At 35.5% G+C, this 15,792-nt stretch overlaps 6 protein-coding genes across 6 annotated transcripts; 3 read left to right on the top strand and 3 right to left on the bottom strand.

Annotated features, from left to right (window-relative positions):
• The first annotated feature begins 59 nt into the window (after positions 1-59).
• EV154DRAFT_513307 (ATP dependent DNA ligase domain-containing protein) lies at positions 60-4,213 on the top strand. The gene is made up of 20 exons (XM_051602016.1): positions 60-263; positions 321-446; positions 514-754; positions 809-948; positions 1,005-1,180; positions 1,237-1,329; positions 1,385-1,545; positions 1,619-1,802; positions 1,859-1,986; positions 2,038-2,131; positions 2,188-2,247; positions 2,311-2,418; positions 2,488-2,531; positions 2,583-2,733; positions 2,803-2,833; positions 2,894-2,978; positions 3,039-3,158; positions 3,218-3,438; positions 3,498-3,912; positions 3,977-4,213. Exons 1-20 carry the CDS (start codon positions 87-89, stop codon positions 4,006-4,008), a joined length of 2,787 nt encoding a protein of 928 aa, XP_051456177.1. The 5' UTR covers positions 60-86; the 3' UTR covers positions 4,009-4,213.
• Positions 4,214-4,425: 212 nt separating this feature from the next.
• Positions 4,426-6,598, top strand: EV154DRAFT_564987 (uncharacterized protein; the record flags this gene model as incomplete). The annotated part of the gene is made up of 6 exons (XM_051605873.1): positions 4,426-5,364; positions 5,433-5,526; positions 5,604-5,617; positions 5,677-6,117; positions 6,178-6,392; positions 6,457-6,598. The coding sequence occupies 6 exons, from the start codon at positions 4,426-4,428 to the stop codon at positions 6,596-6,598; spliced, it is 1,845 nt and encodes a 614-aa protein (XP_051456176.1).
• Positions 6,599-6,812: 214 nt separating this feature from the next.
• Positions 6,813-8,458, top strand: EV154DRAFT_482774 (uncharacterized protein; the record flags this gene model as incomplete). Its single annotated transcript, XM_051598518.1, has 3 exons — positions 6,813-6,848; positions 7,019-7,045; positions 7,109-8,458. 3 exons carry the CDS (start codon positions 6,813-6,815, stop codon positions 8,456-8,458), a joined length of 1,413 nt encoding a protein of 470 aa, XP_051456175.1.
• A 298-nt stretch (positions 8,459-8,756) lies between these two features.
• Positions 8,757-9,982, bottom strand: EV154DRAFT_423193 (Sds3-like-domain-containing protein; the record flags this gene model as incomplete). The annotated part of the gene is made up of 5 exons (XM_051596125.1): positions 8,757-8,887; positions 8,948-9,044; positions 9,102-9,253; positions 9,314-9,369; positions 9,444-9,982. The coding sequence occupies 5 exons, from the start codon at positions 9,980-9,982 to the stop codon at positions 8,757-8,759; spliced, it is 975 nt and encodes a 324-aa protein (XP_051456174.1).
• Positions 9,983-10,001: 19 nt separating this feature from the next.
• EV154DRAFT_513301 (uncharacterized protein) lies at positions 10,002-11,520 on the bottom strand. Its single transcript, XM_051602015.1, has 7 exons — positions 11,369-11,520; positions 11,277-11,308; positions 11,147-11,218; positions 10,956-11,089; positions 10,655-10,892; positions 10,187-10,596; positions 10,002-10,112 (listed from the first exon to the last, which is right to left on the bottom strand). The coding sequence occupies exons 1-7, from the start codon at positions 11,490-11,492 to the stop codon at positions 10,100-10,102; spliced, it is 1,023 nt and encodes a 340-aa protein (XP_051456173.1). The 5' UTR covers positions 11,493-11,520; the 3' UTR covers positions 10,002-10,099.
• EV154DRAFT_513294 (P-loop containing nucleoside triphosphate hydrolase protein) lies at positions 11,488-13,853 on the bottom strand (the record flags this gene model as incomplete). Its single annotated transcript, XM_051602014.1, has 10 exons — positions 11,488-12,271; positions 12,343-12,759; positions 12,815-12,907; positions 12,967-13,063; positions 13,191-13,268; positions 13,326-13,376; positions 13,438-13,506; positions 13,599-13,697; positions 13,753-13,794; positions 13,847-13,853. The coding sequence occupies 10 exons, from the start codon at positions 13,851-13,853 to the stop codon at positions 11,608-11,610; spliced, it is 1,617 nt and encodes a 538-aa protein (XP_051456172.1). The 3' UTR covers positions 11,488-11,607.
• Positions 13,854-15,792: the final 1,939 nt, after the last annotated feature.

The following is a 15,792-nucleotide window of genomic DNA, read 5'->3' as shown; positions in this document are numbered from 1 at the left end:
TTAAGCGGGGAATGGATTTTATAAAGTTTAATGCGAAATCACAAATCCCCCTTTCCTTTTCTCTCTCTTAATTATTTGTTGTCAATATGGTGGAATCACAACGATCCCAGTTATTCGAACGATTTTGTGCGTCTTTACTTGACCCAGTAGCAGCAGCAAAAGGCGTAACGGCAAAAAAGCGTATCTTTGCAAACTACATGCAAGAATGGAGACGAGAATATGGTCCTAATTGTTATGACCCTTTGAGGTTATTAATGCCAGTTGTAATAAAAATATATCAGCAAGAGAAATTACCAGACCTTTGACTTTTATTTCAATAGTATTGCCATCGAATGTACAATTTGAAGGAAGCAACGCTCGCCAATCTCATTCTTAAAGCTTTGTCAATCGCTCCCAGTTCTCCTGATGGAGAATATCTGAAAAACTATAAGCGTCCTCAGGCTACTGTAAGCAGCGGCTTCTTTAACGTTTTCCTTTTATATACTTACTTTTTTCGAAAAAATATAAATAAAGCGACCTTCCGGTGTCTTTCATTTAGCTGTTTTTGATGTGGTGTCTCGTAGATCACTTGTGCAGCATTCGTCACAAACTGTCAAAGATGTCAATCGAATACTGGATGTACTATCAACCAGCGAAGATACATCTGATACACAGGAAGAGAGCGGTAATGCTAAAAACGTCAAGATATTTAAGGAAATGATGGACCTATATACACCGCATCAAATACAATGGATTATTCGAATTATTTTGAAAGGTAACGTGCTATAGATATTCCATAAGAGATATTACTAATGTGATGAGTATACAGATCTAAGAATTGGTATGAGCGAGGTATCTATTCTTGGCGTATTGCATCCCAACGCCAAAGATTTATATGACGCGGGTAGATCTTTAATCGAACTTTGTCGATCCATTGAGAATCCACATAGTGAGCTATCTAGCTTTGGTGTGAGTATTATAGTTCAAAAGTTTTGCCTTATTTTCCCGGCTAATGTATACAATAGGGCGTTCGATTGTTTTCTCCTTGTCTTCCTCAATGCGGCTTCAAATGCACTTCTTCCAATGTAGAAGCGAGTATAGCCAAGCTCTCCAAACCTTTTTATGCGGAGCAGAAATTGGATGGTGAGCGTATGTTGATGCATTACGATCCTGAACTTGATAAATTTATGTGGTTTACCAGGTATAGTATTTAATCAAAAAGAGATAAAAATTATTCTCTGACTTGTTTTATAATAGACGGAAAAATGATAACTCAAGGCGATATGGTAGTTCATCCAAAGATAAAAACAAATTGTCAGGTCATATCGCGGGAGGACTACCCAACAAAAGGTATACATTGACATGATACAAAAAAAAGTAATATCCTATTAAACTATCGTTATAGTATTATCTTGGATGGCGAAATGATTGCATACGATCCTAGTGTCAATGGGTTTCTACCATTTGGTACATTGAAGTCAACATCTGTCAACGACGGTGGAGAAGTAGTTGAGTCCGTGGATGTGAATGTTGATATCAACGACCCAACTAAACCTCACCCTTGCTGTAAGTTTTTATTTTTCTTTCTATTTTTGAAAAAACAATACCTGACTTGATTGTGTTCAATATATTTTACTAGATGTGGTGTTTGATATTCTCTATTATAGTGGCAGATCGTTAATCAACAATACGCTAAAAGAACGCCTGGCCCTTTTAGACATTGCAGTGAAGAACCAAAAGCATCATATGAAACTCATCCCTCGTGTAGAATTAAACACACAGGAAGAAATTATGGAAAAATTAGATGAAGCTGTCAAAAATCAGTAAATATCCTTCTTTCTGCGATTAAAAAGAGTTCATTGCTAAGACTTTATAATAGGGAGGAAGGCTTGGTGATTAAAGACCCTAGTTCAAAATACATACTCAATTCAAGACTGCCCACATGGATTAAATTTAAGCCGGAATACATTGATGCCATGTCTGAAAATTGTGATCTAATTGTGGTTGGTAAGTTACTAGAAAGATATAGATTTCATCCAAGGGCCAACAAATTTATAGGATCAAAGTATGGAAGTGGAAAATACGGTGGAATCTTAAGACAGTTATTATGTGCAGTGAGGGATGATACGATACCCCTAGAGGAACCTCCAAAGTAAGCACTAATACCAAATCTTTTATTTAAAAATGACTGATATTTTGTTGTACTAGATTTATATCATTTGCTATGGTTCACTCTGGATTGACAGATGCAGATGTTACTACTTTTAAGTAATACTGTATATAAAGAACTATTGAAAAGAAAAAATCTCAAACTTTCTCTTCTTTACATAGGAATCTGGCAAAAACCTTGGAAAACTACAATCCAAATAAAATACCAACCTGGCTTGATCATCCATCCAACTCCAATGAAAGACCTGACAAATTGATTCATTATGAAGAGTAAGCTTTCTTTTGTATGAAAAAATAATTAGACGTGGCTACTTGCTCAATATTTACCATGCTCTTTAGTGCCATTGTTGTCGAAATTAAAGGAACTGAAATTATCCAATCTCGTAAGTTAAAAACAAGTACTCACTACTCGATCTTAAAGTAACGTTTTCTAGTCCAATTTGGTTTGCAACACACACTCCGTTTTCCTCGAATGGTCAGATTCAGACCTGACAAAGACTGGAAGGATATTATGACGCTTTCTGAATTCAACAAGGCAAAACTTGAAGGACGACGGGGCCAAAAGAGAGGCCCTCAAGAGGAAGTGTAAGAGTTATTTACAATACCCTGGTTTTGTTTAGCAACTAAAAACCTCTCTTAAAAAAATTAATATAGTGTTGGAAACAAAAAGAAGGGAACTCGCATAGTAGGCTCTTTTTAGCACAATGTAACGATAGTGTACTTATTTAGAATGCAATGCTGTTAGAAATATAGCATTTTAGGTAGTCAACAAGGTTTCGATACAACAGGTGTGCCAGTAGAAACTTCTTTATTTGAAAACATGACATTCTGTACGTATTATTGTTTGATGACAAAGCTACCCTCTAAAAAAAAAAGTTATTACTATATAGATGTCATGAACGGTAACAAAAAGTACCACAAACATGATCTTGAAAGGCTTATTCATATACACGGTGGAAAATTTATCCAAAATAAATTGGGGAATGCAATTGTAATTGGCAGTGATGAAGGTAAAAAAAAAAATAAAACTCCATTATTTGTATATTTCGACTCATATTTAAATGCGTAGATGAAATTCCATTTCGTCTTCAAGTGTTTAAAAAGGAGAAGCTATGGGACGTTGTTCGAGCCCAATACATTCTTGATTGTATCCAATTACAGGACATCATTCCTTTAGAGCCTAAATACATGTTTGTCACACTGGATGCAACTCGAAAAGAGTTCTTGAAACACATGGATGAATATGGAGATCATTACACTAAATTCATTGATGAGGATAGTATGAAAGAGGTAATAAAACAAACAACAAGAATTATATGACTAAACACTCACAAATAAATAAATGGAAGCTGCTTGAAAAGATAGGTAAAGATGAAAAGACGTTGGATCGTCGTAAAAGCACACAGGAGATTGTGGATACATACTTTCCTACACCTACAGATGGTATGCCATTTATTCACACGGTAGCATACTTTGATTACGATATAGAGAGGGAACCCCCAGTACCACTCACCATGGACTGGGTTAAATGGAAGCGAATTCAGGAAGAGTCTAGATTAGGACAGGACCAGTATGAGTTTGAGTTGGGGCTCGTAACGAAATCGACTTTAAATCGAGATGTAACGCATGTGATCATGAATGCAAAAGATCTTTCCCGCTTTAAAAAGTTGAAGGAAGCCTTTCATAGGCAGGAATTACCTCGTTTTGTTACAGTAGATTGGATTGGAGCATGCATACGTAACAACACTCTTGTAAATGAATTGGGTAAGAAGATGAAAAAAAAAAATATTTTTGACTCATGCGCCAAGAATTAACATGTGCACTTTAGATTATCAACCTCATATCCCTACTTCTTTGTAAGCATCTCCTGCCCCCCGCACTAATTAATTATTGATCAGCCCTGAACAATAAAAACAGATAGCATGAATTTCGGAACTTTTAACGATTTTGATTGGCTGCTATGTTGCATAAAGTTACAATGCGAGTCATGTCATTCGACGCGTCTTTGTCGTGTTTGCGCGTTTTTTTTTTTTTTTTTTTTTTTTTGACATCCAAACCAATAGGCGTGATATCGATTCAACGCACTAGCATAAAGTCAAGAAAACATGTATATGATCAGACGGCACTCATAAATTTCGTAGTATTACATGAAAAATATGATTTTTTTTTTGCTTGTCTGCCATCATTACTGTCCCCCCCCTCTTTTTTTTTTATAAAAAAAAATATTTTTGTTTCCAAAAAAAAAAGTCCCCCTTTCACTCAATTAATATTTTTACAATGGTCCTAACTTCATCATCCTCTTATCTAAATATTGTCATGTATTCAGATGAACATGGAGAGACCATTGTTGAAGGAGACGAAGAAGACGTTGTTTATGAAGATGAGACTATTTTCCAAATAGATGATTTAGCCTCTTCTTCATACGATCCGTCCCCCTCTCCAGAAATTAAAGTTCGATATTATGTACCAAACAACAATACTCCTTGTGGGCTTTCTCAAAGTGTGGTTGTCAATGATAATGATTATCTTCGCAGTCAGAAAATGCGATCCTTAGACTCTTATGAACACACATCTAATAGCACGTATAGCCAGTCTGCTCCGTCATCCTACCATCCATACATCCATCCATGTAATTCTGTATGTTCTTCAGAAAAAGATAGCTCAATGATCAATCATACAGAAAAGACCAGCACTTTCCAGTTACAATCAACGCTCTCAGACACCCAAAGTGCTTCTACATCGGTTCCAACAGTTTCTGATTCTCCTTTGGAGGCATCCCCAGTCAATACTAATATAGAATCTAGCATATCTACACAACCGTATCCGTTAGCAACCACCAAAACAGACACATTAGGAACCCACGTACAGAATGTGGATGCAGGTTTATCAACACCTCGGTATCGATCTTGGGTGATCGACCACCGCATCCCGTCGGGTGTCCATGAAAACTCAACTTTAACTTGGAACAAGTTAGCTACACAACAATACGGAACCAACAGTAATTTTATACATTCGTCTGACTCTACTCGCGATGAGAGTGCTCAATATTGGGAGTATTTACATCGCGGATATCAAAACTTGGATAGATTGCAAAGCAATCCATTCATTTTTGAAAACATTATTCGTCGACATTCTCTCATCAAGGTGACAGGGATTGACAAAAATAGAGTAAACTATGCAAAGCTCATTGATCATTTTTATGATTGCAACATTGTGGTATCTACAAAAAACAGTAGAAAGAAATATAATAGCAAGTTCTAAAAAAAACAACTAACTTTGTATAGTTTGTAAGGTACTTTAGATCACAAAGACGTGCGTATATTGCTTACAAAGATTATGATAACATGATGCGAGCTGTCAGAAAATATGACAGGACTGGTAAGTCAATACATGTTTATGAGACCTTCCTTTATTAACCCACCCCCAGCTATCGATGGATGTACTATTTATTGCAGACCTAGTAATGCAAGTATCTCTTTTTATAAACGATGATTCAGTCATATTGACGCAAATCATTTACTTTTTTAGAAGGAAGAAATAGAAATAGAAGATGACATGTATAGTAAATCAGTTAAACCACTCTCCAAACAACTTCAAAGACGAATTGTATCTAAAAACGACCTCTGTTATCCAGAACGTCATGGCATCGTGCAAACCCGTAAATACTATCGAGAAGCCCAAGATTTACCCGCGTACGATTTAACTCAAAGCTACAAAAGTAAAGAAAACAGCAGTGTGCTTGCAAGATATCACCCGAAAGCTGTTGCCACTGGCCAGCATTTAAAACGAGTAAACCTAAATAAGCAGCATATCTATTTTCTGGACAAAATATTTTCTCGAGTGGGTCATGCTTCTATTTATTACATTATCATGCAACCTGCGAGACCGGAAGATATTGTATTATCTCAGCAAATTCAGTATTGGTCGATCCCCCCAAGCAGGGCAGTCACCCTTAACTTTTTGTTTGCTGTAAGTTTTCTGTATTATTATTTGTGTCGATTTACTAAAGAGGATTACGTGTTATATCAGAACGCAATCGAGGTTAATATTATATTTAATATCCCAAAATCTAAAAGAGTTTTCGGCCACGCGATCATGAAAAGCGAATTTATGGATATAAGTTCAATGAGAGCAAATGATTTATTAGGAACACCATTTTATAAGGATGATGACTTTGTAGGATGGGCAGAAATTATTAACAGAAAAAATTGGAAAAATCTATGTAGGCTAGAATGGAAAAACATGTAACGTCAAACTATTCTTAGTAAATAACATAAAATTTGATTTGCTGATACATTCGGGTTATAGTGGGGTAAGAACTGCAAGATATGCAAGTCAACTTGTTAATCCTTGGTTCTATAAATATCCTGTCGACAGATCAGGCGATTGTTGTATTATTGAACCTACCGTGGGTAAACGACTCCTGGATGCTCTTTATGATAATATTTAAAAATAAAACAATAAATTTTCATTGTTTCATCATAAAAAACTAATCCAGGGACACAACAAAGTCGCCTCCATCCCTTAAACGTAATTGACACTTGATAAATTACAATGAAATTAAATAAAAAAAAATTGCATGCATCATCAAGAAACAACAACAACCATAAAAGAAACCATTTACAATCATATCACGTTTAGTCAGTACAGGAACAAAATTAAGGATGTATAGCAGTGTAAATGTCATCAAGCTACAACAAGTAAGTGTGGATTATATAATAATTGACAAAAAAAGTACATTGTATCACAACTAGTGAGGGGGGAAGAAAAAGAGGGATGGGATTTGTTTTTGTATTTATTTTTTTTAAATTTTTCTTTATCACTCCTCTTTTCTCTTACTCTTTTATTTTCTTCTTCTTCTTCTAAAAAGCGATGGAAATTACCTACAACAAGTCTGGTAAGTGTCCTATAATTATAATCAAAACAACAAAGATGTAACACTCCGATAGGCAATTCAAAGCCTGGAAACTCTAGTCTTTTTAAAGGGATTGATCTTATCAACCAAGGGGATTACAAAAGCGCTCTTCAATATCTGGAGCAAGCATCAAAACGAGATAACGAATGCGCTCAACTATTAACAGCCTCCATTTATTATATGGGATTTGATGTCGACAGAAACGTCAAGAAAGCCATGCTCCTGTTCAAGAGAGCAGCGACAGTGTGGAAGAATCGGGTAGGACAATATTACGTGGGTATGATGTATCGAGACGGAGATGATGGAATACGACAGTGCACAGAATCAGCAATTCATTGGCTAACATTGTCAGCAAATGGAGGATGGAACGATGCACAAGTCAACCTGGGATTAATTTATCATCGCGGCGTGTATGCTAAAAAAGACCACACAAAGGCGCTTTACTGGTATAAACGGTCACTTCAGTCAAAGACAAGCCAAGATTTGTACCTGTTTGGGAACAAGGAATTTAAGATTGTGAATGACAGTAAGCAAGTGTTCTTGTATCGACTTTCTGAAGCGATAAATAAGAAGAATGGAAGTCCTTCACCGTTACATACTGCTAAATCATACGATAAACGATTCCTTACAAAGCAAAACTTTTACAAGACGCATTTCTGGTATAGCATGTGTGAAGAGCAACAGAACCACGTGTTGGTCAGATCATTGGTTGGAGAACTTTACTTGTTTGGTCAGGGGAGGTTGAAAAAGGATTATGTCAAGGCAGAAATTTGGCTTGAAAAGGCCGCCAAAAGTGGTAATGCCAATGCGCAGTTTTTTATGGGTTATCTTTACCAATGCAAACAAAATTTGAATGGCGCCTTTTTGTGGTACAGTCGAGCTAGTAAGAACGGAAAGGTTGAAGCAATTTTCAAAATGGCCGAGTTTTACTATTGTGGTATGGGAGTGGAAAAAGACTATATCAAGGCAAAAGGATACTGTGAGACCATATTAGAATGTGCAGATCATGGACGATCCTACAATATGCTGGGAGATATTCATGCAAGCGGTGTAGAGGGTGTGTTACAACGTGATTATAAAAAGGCAATGAGGTACTACATGGAAGCGGTGAAAGTGGGATGCGGTGATGGTTCAGCGGGTATCGGCTTGATTTATGAGTGTGGCTATGGTGTCAAGAAGAACAATAAGCGCGCATACCAATGGTATTTAAAGGCCGCCACGGAAAATAGTGGCCGTGGACAACTGTTGCTAGGTCGGATGTACATGAAGGGACTGGTGGTTGAAAAGAATTATGACCTTGCAATTCAATATCTACAAAAATCACTTGACAATGGTCTCTTGGAAGCAGAAGGGTACATTCAACAAGCCATCAGTTTTCGAACGAAATGTCATTGAGCAGAATAGCAACAACAACAACAACAACAAAAAATTTATTAAAAAAGTGTAACACAGCATTCATTTTTTCTTTGTAATTGGCACCGCTTTTTTTAGTGAGGGAGTGGATAATCCCTATAAATAAGGTTTAAATTTCACATTTTCTTTATCCGCACAAAATCAACTTACGCTTCTCATCGCTTGCATATCAGAATGTATATCTTCATCTTTTAATCTAAATATAAGCGCCGGCCGTAATAAAAAAAAAAAAAAGGAAAGGTTGTTAAGGACATTTTTAAAAGTAAAATATGAAAGAGAGTTAAAAGATAAAAACAAAAAAAAGGATATCATTCATTTGCTTTCGCTTGCTTGCTTTGTTGTCTGCATTCTCAGGACCTCGTTTACGTAGATTACGTTTGTGTAATCTAGATTGGGATTCCAAAACTACGTCTTCATGAAAAGAGTGGGATTAATGACAATGCAGAGTTGAGTGGTAAGAATAAGAAATACCGTATGCTAAGTCACAATTGTCTTTGTCCTCTTTTAATTTACGTCTTTTCTCTTCCAAAATTGTAAATAACTTTTCTCTTATTTCTTGTGTTTCAGCCTAAGAGGGAATGCTTAGTCAGAGTAAATATACAAAACAAAAAAAAAAGATAATTACGGTGTATTCTTCTTGAGCTTGGTATATTTCTAGTTGAAATTGTTTATCTGTCACTTGTTTCTGGTATTCTTTAAATAATCGACCGTCGTCAATCATTTTCTGTCGTGAACCTTCTAAATTCCTTAACCCCTCTACGTATTGATAATGCGTGTCTACAAAATAAATAATGACGAGTTGGGACATGATAGCTAGATTTTTCACTCTTATATTACCTCCATGTGCTTCCTTCAATTCTGTATTTATCAGAACCAAATTCTCTGTGTACAATCTATCAAGGGGGACACGCTTTCCCATCAGTTGGGTGTGTTTATTTTCTACTGTTTATTTTCTTTTTTTCTTTACCCTTCTTTCTTATCCAAAAAATCCGAGTTCAACTTTTCCATTTTACTAGTCATTTCCTTTCGTCTCTTTATTCTTTTGCCATCGCTTGAATCAGCATATAAACCATCTGAATGAGCCAGTGTTGAATTCTCAAACCAGCTACTTTCAGCAGGTTCGTCTAAAGGCACTGGTGGTTTTGTAGGTGGCATTATTAGACTGGCTTCCTCTCTTTTAACAATGGGCGAGGAATAAACTATAGGTCTAGTAAAGGAAGTCGTATTCTCCTTGTATGTATAATTAGCTTCCAGATGACGGCCAAAGGCTGAATTAAGTCTGGCAGGTTGTCCATGATGATAAGAGGTATAATGTTCTCCTTCCGTGCTTTCTTCCTCTTGTCTGTTGTTATTCCCACCACCGGTATAATAAAAGTTATTGTGATGATGTTGTTGAAGACCAGGCAAGTGGTTATTCGTATTGCTTTGACTACTGACAGGTGCTGTAGTAGCCGTTGTTGTTGTTGTCGAAGAACCAAACATGTATGGTTTATTTGTTTCCAACATTTATTATTTTATTATTATTGCACAAGAAAGAGAGGGAAAAAAAAGCCCAAAAAAAAAAAAAAAGAGAGCCCAAATAGCTTTAAATAAGCCACTAAAATTTTGGAGAAGGGGTGAAATTTATTTTACAGGTCTATATGGTGTTCATGTATTTGGAGAAAGAAAGGATTAGTATGGATGTTTGTAAAGACAGGTTGAGATTCTTACGTTGCATCGATCTGCTTAATGTTGGGTAAAGAAAGCTTTATCTTGTTACGATAAGTAGCTCTGTTCTTGAGATGCATAGGATTGCCCTCCAAATAAACTGTTTCTAAAGTCTTAATAGTTCCCAATTCCTTTTCAATTTGATCATAACAATCGTTATCAAACTGGTTATTATTTGCCCAAAATTCTTCCAATTTAGGTAAATGTGACAAGTTCTCGATACGGGTGATCAAATTATTGGCAATATCAATCGTGTTCAGCTTGAGATTATGTTCGAATCCTTCAATCTTCTCAATCGCATTGTGACTCATATAAATCTCTTCCAAGTTATGCAATTCCTCTAATCCTTCGATCTTTGTTAATCGATTACTTTGAATACTGAGCGATTTTAAATTCTTGAGTCCTCCGAGGTTCTATTATTACCCGCAACAGATTAGATATACTCATTTGAACACAAAAAGAGTCACCTACCTCCAATTTGGTAATCTTGTTCTTACCAAGCCATAACTGCGTTAAATTTACCAAGCTATCCAAATTCTCAATCACACGGATACGGTTCGCTCCTAATTCAAGATTCGTAATATTGACAAGTGTATTTAAGTTTTCAATCTTGGAAATCTTGTTGCTGACAAAATAAAGGTTTTCAAGGTGTGTAAGTTGATCGATATTTTTGATATGTTTAATCTTGTTGAAAGAGAGATCAAGTGACCTACAAAAAAAAAGGGTGTTAATTTTTTCCATGTTGAAATTTCCAGGTGGAAATAGCACTAACTCCAAATTGACTAGATTGTTTAATCCACGCATATGTGAAATTTTGTTGTCGTAAAAATCAAGCTCTTTCAAGGTGGGGGCTAAACCATCAAGGCCTTCAATATCAATAATAAAGTTTTGACGGAAGCAAAGACTCTAAATACACATGTTAAAAACTACTACATTCATCTGCTTGTCTGACTTCATCTTCACCTGCACTTGCTTGAATCGTTCTAGCCCGAGATTAGGAATATTACTGACACGCATGTGAATAACATCAATTTCCTATATTATGTGATTGTGTGTTAATAGCTACTGCGCAAGTCTAGTTTTAGCTAATTACCTCCGAGTCAATGGGATAGTCATCTAAGAGACCTATGTATACACGTTTATAAAAAAAAAAGGACTACCGTCATTTAGACTTCACGTTTATACCTTCTTCGTTACTCTCCTCGACATTTTCTTCTACATCCGACTCTTCTCCGTCACTTTGAGGTTGCATGGAAACAACAACTTCTTTACGAGGCTTATCCTCATTAACTTCGTTAATAATAGCCATTTATTTAATTTGATAAGAAAAGGAAAAAGAAAAACGAGTAATTTTTTTTTTTTTTTTTTTGAGTGCTTTAATTATTTGAGTCGTTGTGACGCGCAATACATTATTATAATGCATTTTAAATGTATTCTTTAAAGATCTTTTCAACAACTAACCAGTCCTCTGTCGGAATACGTCTGATTTTAACTTTGAAGTGGTGCTCAAGGTACTTGACATCATCGTATGTCTTTTGATCGTGAACGAATACGATGCTAAGACCAGTGCGACCAAACCTTCCTGTTCTTCCAATACGATGAAGGTAGACTTCGGCATCTGGGTGTCCTTGCTTGTTCAAAGGCATATCATAATTAACAACAAGACTGACCTGACTAATATCAATACCACGAGAGACCAGATTAGTAGAAATTAATACTTTAAATTTCATACAGCGGAAATCATGAATGATCGCATCACGCTCAACAGACGTCATGCTACCATGAATACAGCCCACAGAGTGTCCCAGATTCTTCATACGCAATGTAATCTCATCCGCTGTGTCTCGACGCTTACAAAAGATCATAGTTTGACTGAGTGTAAGGAAATCATAAAGACTGGTAAGTACGCTGTATTTGTGATCTTCGTCATGACAGTCCATATAGAATTGTTTAATGGCAGATACACTAAGCTCTTCTACTCGAAGGGTGATTTCGTTAGGATTAGGTGCAAAGCGATGAGCAAATTGGTAAACATGATCTGGAAATGTAGCAGAAAACAACAGGATCTGAGGATCACCACTAATTAAGCTACACACACACACACACACACACAGGATGGAGTTAACTATTTGTATGTTTACGAAATAAAATAAACTTACTTTTTAATACGGATGCTTTGATCACCTAAGCCATCTTGATCAAGCATATTATCTGCTTCATCCAGAATAAATAGCTTGATATGCGTAGTATCAATGACCTTTTTTCTTCTTAAAGTGTCAAGAATAATACCAGGTGTACCGACAACGATATGATCTGTTAAGAACTTATGAGGAGAACGGTAATTCGGGTCATTTTTGTTCTTGAACACGTCCTTCACGAGTAAGGTCGACGTATGGTTCGTGAATTGCGAGATTTCAGAAATTACATATCGAATTTGACGTGATAATTCCCGAGAAGGAGTGATACAAATAACTTGTGTATGATTCAAATTGGGATCGATGCGCAATAAGGAAGCGATAGCAAATGCTGCAGTTTTGCCTGTACCACTCTGGGATTGAGCAATCAAATTTCGGAATCTAAATCACATGCGTTAATTTTTTTGGTTATTGTTTTTCTCCATTTTTTACTTGCGGCTCTGCCAGAATCAATGGAATAGCTTGACTTTGGATATTGGAGGGTTTAGTAAAGTGCATAGAATAAAGTGATTTCAAGATATCGGGGTGCCTAGTAGAATGATCATTTAATTAATTCTCAGTTTATTACTTTGTGACGCTTTGACTTACATTCCCTTTATTTGTTCAAAGGCACGAACGACTGGCGCTTCTTCATTGTCTGCCCCGAAAAGTTTAACATGGAAAGATCTCTCATATATCGGTGCCTCTACAAGATATATATCAGAATTTGATTTATTTATAAGTTAAATTAATCAAAACCTTTCTCTTCCTCTGTACATTTATGAGAAGGTTTTTAGTAAAGATTCAGTTGCTCGTATAACAATCTCACTTACTATAATTCACATTAGAGAGGACAGCAGGAGTAACAGTAGGAGTAAGAGCCTCAGAAGAAGATGGTTTAGAGCCAGATGCTTAAAAGTTGAAATTGTAAAAAACCAAAGATAAGAAAGTCGTTTTAAATCACGTACCAGAAAATGAATTTCCAATCTCCATTTCGAATTGGCGCATTTTTTCTGTATCTACATATTCAATAAATTTTCATGTGATTCTATTTACACTGTATTATGTAAGATTCTATACCAAATTTGCTTTCGAAAGATGGTCTTTGATCGAAGACACATTGATGTGGATTCGTACTACTTTGTATACCTATCATATTTTGTTTTTTTTTTAGAAAGAAAAGGATGGATTAATCATTCAAACATATAACAAAAAGAGAGAAAAAGTAAAAACAGACGCACTTGTCGATGGATTCGGATCAGACTTCTCTGCCATTTCTGAGTCATTTACCAAGTCATACAACCTAATATGATGAATGCTTAAGGGAGGCTTTGTTTCCTCTAGAAAAAGAAGAAAAGATGAATGCTTGGTTTCATGTGAATTTATGTCACTTACGCTGAGGAGCCGTCCCCCATCCCATATTATTTTGTCCATTAACTATAGTATCACAAGTGAGTATTATATCAAGCTGGATTAAGTGCCAACATACACTGCATTTTTTTTAATAAAGAAAGGAAAGAGAGATACAAAAAAAAAAAAAAAAAAAAAAGAGATCAGATTTTGATCTAATTGACAACAACGCGGTGGTTGTGACACGCGACATTTTTTTTTTACGCAACTACTCGATAAACATCGCGTAATCAAGCCTTCCACAATAAATAATGGGCTCCTCCATCATACAATACTAATTTTGGATAAAATTAATAACAACCGTGTCAAAAAAAGGAGGATTATAGTCAAATAGTCATGGCCTTAAGCTTGGTTTCCGACTGTTGAAATAAACATTTTGTACTAAACAGTAATAACAGCTATTACTACTTGCATGCAGGAAGCATCTAGAACTTAGTGTCATGTTTCAGAATCTATAATTGGTGACTGACTTTTATAAATGTGGCGTAATGAGAATTTCTGCATAAAATTAAATAGTTCCACTTATAATCAGACCTACATGCGTATGCTAATTAGTGTTCAATCTGATATTTGAATATATGAGGCATAGTTGCATATAATACGATAAAGATAAATTGTAATTTAATCAACGTTTATGTAGGTTATGACTTCTTAAGTCTATGCCATTGGGTTTGAAACGCAAATAAGCTCATAAACGTTACTGCTTTAAATATTAAGCATACGTTTATTTATCAGGGTATCTCTTTTTTTTTTACTAAAAATAAAGTGACTTCAATACAATGGTTCGTATCAAAACTGATGTTTTGTGAACATAAACGAACAAGTTTTGTTCAGCCATTGTAAAAACAAATTACGTGTACCTTACACTAATCATGCCTATAATTGAACTTTCATATTTTTTCAAGTATCGTAAGACCTATATATTAAGATATATATGCTTGAAGAAGCAACAGTTCTGTTTTTTTACCATGCTATTTTCTCTTGAGTTGCTATGTTTGGGTGCATATATGTACATATACTGTGTATTCTTATCAGCAGCAGGCTGCTCCATGGTGCTGCTACTTGTTTCGTCTTGCATCTTAACGAGTTTAGCTTCTCCTTTAGTGATGATAAAAATTTTCACGTCTAGTTAAATAGGAGTTCTCGTATTCTTTTAATGTGAAAAAAGCACTATTAAATATGTCACTGAAAATTTATGTTTGCATGATTTATAATTGAAATCCCGTCTTTTCTAATTCGGAGCATCCACTTTGTTTTTGTAATAACTATTACTGTCGGTGCAACCCAGAAACAATTTTAATGGTATCTCACTATAGGCTATTTTTCTTATATATATTAGTGCTTTCTGAAATAATTGCAAAGTTGCGTCCCTAAAAGTCCCACGTTCAAACAATTAGCTGCTTTTATTTTTGATCAAATTAAAAGGATCACTTAAGAATACAGTCACGCACAAGTAAGTTCAAAATCATTGCACTATTTTCAATGATATAATTCTCGATCAAATTGGAATTAATCAATGTCAAAATTTAAATAGTAATAGATAAATGTAAGGGGAACTCGAAAATAAAATAAAGAATAAAATTGAACATTTGGTGGGGCCTCATTGAGTCAGCACTAATGGCGGAATTGTTGTTTGTTGTAAGCAACTTTGTTGACCATTAAAAGAATTGCTGCTGGCCAACAACTTTGGTGAATTATTCAACAAGTGTTGATTGCAGATTTGTTTATCGATTCTCGTGTCACGATTTTTCTATTCTCAACCAGACGTTTGAGATTCATGCACGTCATTTTGTCCATGTTTATTTTCATTTTTATTTTTATTTCTGTATTTCTTAAAAGTTACTCGCATTCCCCATCTTCGAGTATAGCAATTCCCTGAAAATGTGATGCTATATGACTGTGTAATAATTTTCAGCCATGATGTATCGGACAAGGCCTACGTTACAAACGATATCTTTGAAGCGACAAACAACATTCTTATGTTGACCAGGGCGACGTAAGACCACCTTTGGCATAAGCCTGTCG

The sequence above is a fragment of the Mucor mucedo genome (genome assembly GCF_025094135.1).
Source record: "Mucor mucedo strain NRRL 3635 chromosome Unknown EV154scaffold_64, whole genome shotgun sequence".
NCBI classification, from domain to species: Eukaryota; Fungi; Mucoromycota; class Mucoromycetes; order Mucorales; family Mucoraceae; genus Mucor; species Mucor mucedo.
This window is presented reverse-complemented; position numbering and strand designations above follow the sequence as displayed.

Coding starts and splice junctions, on each gene's coding strand:
- EV154DRAFT_513307 (XM_051602016.1), top strand. CDS start 87: ATGGTGGAATCACAACGATCCCAGTTATTCGAACGATTTTGTGCGTCT. Junction 1,181..1,236: donor AAATTTATGTGGTTTACCAG/GTATAGTATTTA, acceptor GTTTTATAATAG/ACGGAAAAATGATAACTCAA. Junction 1,330..1,384: donor GGAGGACTACCCAACAAAAG/GTATACATTGAC, acceptor CTATCGTTATAG/TATTATCTTGGATGGCGAAA.
- EV154DRAFT_513301 (XM_051602015.1), bottom strand. CDS start 11,492: ATGGCTATTATTAACGAAGTTAATGAGGATAAGCCTCGTAAAGAAGTT. Junction 10,893..10,955: donor AACAATCTAGTCAATTTGGA/GTTAGTGCTATT, acceptor TTTTTTTTGTAG/GTCACTTGATCTCTCTTTCA. Junction 10,597..10,654: donor ACAAGATTACCAAATTGGAG/GTAGGTGACTCT, acceptor GGGTAATAATAG/AACCTCGGAGGACTCAAGAA.